The sequence below is a fragment of the Centroberyx affinis genome, unplaced genomic scaffold (assembly GCF_046629955.1).
Source record: "Centroberyx affinis isolate AG114_WGS23_722 - 3 ecotype Tasmania unplaced genomic scaffold, CSIRO-AGI_Caff_v1 ptg001200l_1, whole genome shotgun sequence".
Classification (NCBI taxonomy): Eukaryota; Metazoa; Chordata; class Actinopteri; order Beryciformes; family Berycidae; genus Centroberyx; species Centroberyx affinis.
Genome location: NW_027279722.1, coordinates 209,668 through 215,076, shown reverse-complemented (window position 1 = coordinate 215,076; position 5,409 = coordinate 209,668). Strand labels below are relative to the sequence as shown.

At 40.1% G+C, this 5,409-nt stretch overlaps 1 protein-coding gene across 1 annotated transcript; it reads right to left on the bottom strand.

Moving 5' to 3' along the window:
• Positions 1-248: 248 nt before the first annotated feature.
• On the bottom strand, positions 249-4,616 carry LOC139648434 (uncharacterized). The gene is made up of 2 exons (XM_071524553.1): positions 3,732-4,616; positions 249-1,908 (listed from the first exon to the last, which is right to left on the bottom strand). The coding sequence occupies exons 1-2, from the start codon at positions 4,603-4,605 to the stop codon at positions 353-355; spliced, it is 2,430 nt and encodes an 809-aa protein (XP_071380654.1). The 5' UTR covers positions 4,606-4,616; the 3' UTR covers positions 249-352.
• Between the last annotated feature and the right edge of the window lie 793 nt (positions 4,617-5,409).

Genomic DNA, 5,409 nt, shown 5'->3' with positions numbered 1-5,409 from the left:
AGCTAGTCTTACCATGTAATTCTCGAGACCAGGGTGTGTGCAAACGTTTTTTTTTTAATCATTAACAGCTAGAGTGACGATTTCAGCTAAATAAATAAGTAAATGTCGGTCTTTTCAAGTCACTTTGGGATCGTTTGACCTTAGGAGACTTGGAGTATGCTGGAAAAGCTGCATGGAGCCATTTTATGGTTATTTTCTGTTCCGGACTGTTGTATAGACTAAAAAAATTCACCCGAATTTCAGCTGGCATGGGGGTGAGTAGATAATGACTGAATTTTCATTTTTGGGTGAACTATTCCTTTAACATCATAGTATACTACAATACTGAGAAGTCGAGAACTGTGCAGCATTATCAAGTGATGATGCATTTGTTTTGGTATTTCTTTTCCAAGTCTTTCATTTCTTGTTCTTGTTTCTTCTGCAAATTCTCCATTTTCTCCTTCAGCTGTTCTTCTTTATAGGTTGAAAGTTCTTTGAAGAGGTCATATGTCTCATCTTTCTCTTGCATTTGTTTATCATGCGCTTTTCTCACATCTTTCATTTCCTCCATGTGCTTTTCCGCCAGAGCTGCAAAGTCCATGAAGTATGTCTCTTTGAAGTCATTGAATTCTTCAGCTTGCTTTCTGGCCTCCTCTTCATATTTCTTCTTCATATTCTCAAGGTTTTTCTTATAGTTTTCCTCTAATTCTTTTCGCTCCTTTTCCTCCTGTTCTCTTCTGATTCGATCCTCTTCTTTCCTTTTGATTTCATCTTTTTCTCTTTCCTGCTCGTACTCTTCTTGGAGCTTTTTAAGTCTTGTTCGTTCCTTTTCTCGTCTCTGTTCATCTTCCTGACATCTTTTTTCCCACCATTCTGTTCGTTCCTTCTCCCAAGCTTCTCGTTCTTTTCTCATCTCTTCTCTACTCTGCTCCAGCATTTTGTCAGTGTTTTCCTTTTCCTTTGATTCTGATTTTATTTTTTTCTCCATTGTTCCAAGTTTGTGTTCCCATTCCTGTTGTTGAATTTCCTCCTGTTTCTTCTTCTTCCTCTCTTCTTCTTGTCTCATTTCCTGTTCTTTCTTTCTCTCTTCACGCTCTTTGATAATATAGTCTTCCTTTTCCTTCAGTTGTTTGGCTCTTATCTCTCTCTCTCGTTCAGTTTCGGATCTCTGTTCTTCCATTTTTCTTCTCATCACTTGCATTTCTTCCTCATGTTTTCTTTTAAGCTCCTCCTTCTCTCTCTGCATCTCTTCTTCCTTCTCCTTCAAAATCTTCTCCACTTCCTTTTGTATGGCTGCCTCTGCTTCTTGGAACATCTCAGTTGTGTAGCAGCCACCGCCATTTTTCTTCACCATTGCCTCAACCTTGGTCAACAGCTCACTGACTTGTGTGTGGTTGTTTTTATCATAGTTATTAAACACATGGTATCTTCCTCCACAGTCGGCGATCAGATTCTTAAATGAATCATCACATTTCTCTTTAATGTAGTTCTCAATGGACCGCTCCTCATGCTCCAGTGAATCTCCCCTTGTGAAAAGAATGATGGTGAACTTTTCAGAATTCTTCCCAAAGACTTTCTTGATTAGTTTTAATGTCTCCTTCTCCTCTGATGTGAGTCTGCCAATCTCTAACACCAACAGGAAGACATGCGGTCCCGGGGACAAAAGACTGATGCATTTCACCATCTCCTCATTAACCTCTTCATGGGACAAGTTTGTGTCAAACAGGCCGGGGGTGTCAACCACAACGACAGGACGACCATCCACTTTACTCTCTGCTTTCTCACAACGTTTGGTGACAGATGTTTGGCTGGACATGGCTTCAAATGCCTTTCTGCCCAGAATAGTGTTTCCTGAACTGCTCTTTCCAGTTCCAGTCTTCCCTATCAGCACCATCCTGAGACACTCTTCACTCTGTTTTTCATCATCACCTGCAAAGTGATGATGAGAAAGAATTAGTTTATGTTCATCATATTTTGACCGTTGCAACACTGTCAGCTCAAGGGTATAGAACAGTGGTGGGCAACCATGTGCCATGGAGGGCGAAGAGTCTGCAATTTTTAATTCCAACCAAACACTACACCAGGTAGTTTCACTGATTAGCACACCTTCAACCAGAGGAAGTAATCAGTGGAATGAGCGACCATGTGTTCGAATCTGGGTACTAATCATTCTATAGTCAGGCCCTGATCCCCTCACATCATTGATCCATCACATCAAATAACATGCTGGGAGTCAGCCAGCCTTTTGACTGGCTAGTTAGACACTAATTATTAAAACTTAAAACTGAGACAAATTTAAAATTTCTGCATATGTGGAGCAGTGGCCTCACCAACATGCAGATTTGTCTTTGTGCGGTTACAGTGACCACAGCGTGTTAAGTGGTAAGCACCACAGTTAAAAATTAAGAGGGGATTTATCTGTAACTTTAGTGAGTTAGTAGCTGATGAATGGGTTAACCAGATGTGTAAAAAAGGCTTGCAGTCTAAATTGACTTTAACGACCATATTGGTTGGCACAGCCCCTCGTTTAAGTATTCTGTATTTCATTGGACAGTCATGGTGACAGGCACATCAGACAGCCAATCAGTTTCTTAGAATTGATAACCCATATAAACTCGCTAATTGTGGTAGTTGAGTTGTTCTGGAGAGTTGCACGGGCATGTTTGGGATTAAGAGTGTGGCTGTATCGGATTTGTGTGCGTCTATTAATCTGTAAATACATCTAATTTGTTTATGTTGTTAGAAGTCGATTTAAGATAGCTGGAGAACTGTTGCTCCCTTTTTCCGTGGTGGGTGCGTGGTGTGCTGGCAAGTGGAATGACAGGACAACATAGTAGTTTAATAGCTGGTTGTGCTATATATTTCTGTATTATCCTCATTGTTTATTGTTCTTATTTCCAGAAACCACATTCCGCCCTCTTTATACCCAGCAAGGGGTATATGTACAGCCACTTAATAAAGTCCAGTTTGGGAATTCAGCATCTCTTCTCATGTATTTTAATGGATACACCACAGCGACTACAACTACTTTAACCACAAGAGACTTAAGAAAGTCATCTTCACAAGATGATTTGTTAAAAAACTAATAAAGGAGGAAACTAATAAAGGAGAAGGAAAATGTGTAACAGCACTATGAAAAAATATTTTACCAAATATTTAACCAGGCACTGATAGCGATGATCCCCAATGTATTAAGTGCTGATACTTACAATGTAGGATAATACAGCCAAAATAAATAGGCTTATAGAATTATAAATGATTTAGAAAATTCTAAATTATATAGTATACTATTCGATAAATGAAAATTAAATTTTTATGTTCATCTGTTGTTTTACAGCATGGCCTCATCATGTGATGTACTGTTTGAGTATACTGCAATCTTAATGGTTATACCTGAAATCATCACTTGAATGTACAGTATGCAGTACTGATTAGTATGTGCTATGTAGTAGGTTAGTATCTGGTTCCAAACACAGGGCCGGTATAGTTTTTGGTTGGAATGAAAAACTGCATACTCTTGACCCTCATGCTGTGTTGGGGGTAAGTTAGAGTAATCAGGATCAGTTAAGGCTTCCTCTGCGATCTCACTAGTTTACTGTGGAACCAGGTAAATGAAAGCTACATTGATGTTTTCTTTATATAACAGCAGATGATGATTTCTATTCAGTAGTGATGAAATCAGCAGAAGACGTATACATAAAACGTATATATAAAAGCCAATAAAAGTGAGATTATATCAGTGAAGTACTTACCAGTGACCATGCTCTTTTTTTTCAACTCCTCAAGTTCAGCCCGTTGCGTGGTGATGCATTTCTCTTGTTTGATAACCTTATCTACTTGGGCATTGGCAAACATTTCTGTTGTGTAGCAGCATGATTCACGCTTGGAAAGTCTCATTTGTTCCACAGCATCCAACACCTCAGGGACCTGCTGCTTGTCCTTCATGTTGAGGACAACATATCGGCCTCCACAGCTCTGACGGAGCCGCTGGATGTCTCCGTCCCTACTTACAAAGTTAACTACAGCTGGAGCGGTAGGATCTGACTCCACAGTGAACAGAATCATGGTAAAGTCATTGACTCGAGAGCTGAAAGTGTTCTGGATGGTCACTAACTCTCCCTTGTCTTCATCAGTGAGGGGACCCACAGGTATGACCAGGACGAAGGCATGGACGCCCTCAGGATCACAGAGGGAGAGACAGCTGAGTGATTCCTTCATCACTGCCTCCAGAGGGTTTCCATTCAAGGCAGGAAGCTCCACCAGGGAAACCCAACGTCCGCACACCTCTCCCTGATATTTCACACACTCTGCAGATTTGGAGGCTGGATCAAGCATTGTCTGGTTCAAAATGGCCTTGATTGCTGAAGTCTTCCCTGCTGCTCTCCTCCCACATAGAACCAGGTTTAAAGGTGGTTTGACATGTTCAGACACAGACTTTGGTGTCATGATCCCTGTCCCTTCAGTGTAGGTGAGGCAGGTTTCATTGTTTTCAATCACAACGTTCTCAATCTTCTCCATTAACAATGTACGGTCATCTTTTATGCTACAGTGCCTCCCTCCACATTCTTCAAGGAGCTGATTTACAGAGATACTTGCTTTATTTCCCTCATGTGTGGTGATGACCATTGAGTATTTAAAGGCATCTTGACCAAACAAACTCAGGATGAACTTCAGTCTGAGTCTGTTCTTCTCTGTGAATTCAGAAGGCTTCACTAACAGCAACAGTACATTTGGTCCAGGGAAGCAGAGAGTCATGCAGTTCCTCATCTCTTTTCTCACTGTTTCCACAGGTAGACTGAAGATGTCTGGGGTTTTCACTACTGTTAAAGACTTTCCCTTCCACTCTCCACATGCGACCACACATTGCTTGGAGTGGGAACTTTTATGAAACGTTCCACTCTGTATGATGAAGTTACCAACTGCTGTCTTTTTGTCTTCACTTTTCCCCAACAGCACAATCCTGGGTCCAGATGCTTTAAACAGCAATGACAAAAATAAAAACATTCAAAAGAATCTCCAAAATTAAGCATTTTACCTTTGGAAATAAATTTGTGAGTTCTGACTACTATTACAGTTTGTCAGGTCTCAATAAGACTTTGTTTCACATGGTTATTTGATAAACATCTAACTGATATTTCATCAAATATAAGTTATTGTGAATGTGTGATTACTGTGACACTGCAAATCCTGATGTTTACTTTAAGCTTGAAATTACTTGAAAGGAGGCACAATTTCTCATATATGATCTTAACATGTTGCAAATTTCTAGCTGGATGATAAATTCCTTTAATTAATGTACTTACACTGTTTCACAGTGCTTGCCACTGGCGATGGATTGTGTGTTGTGTTCGGTTTCATCCCTGTGAAGAGTTGTGAAGTGTTACAGTACATCAACTTCATCTTACAGATCTCTAAGTACATGAAAAACAT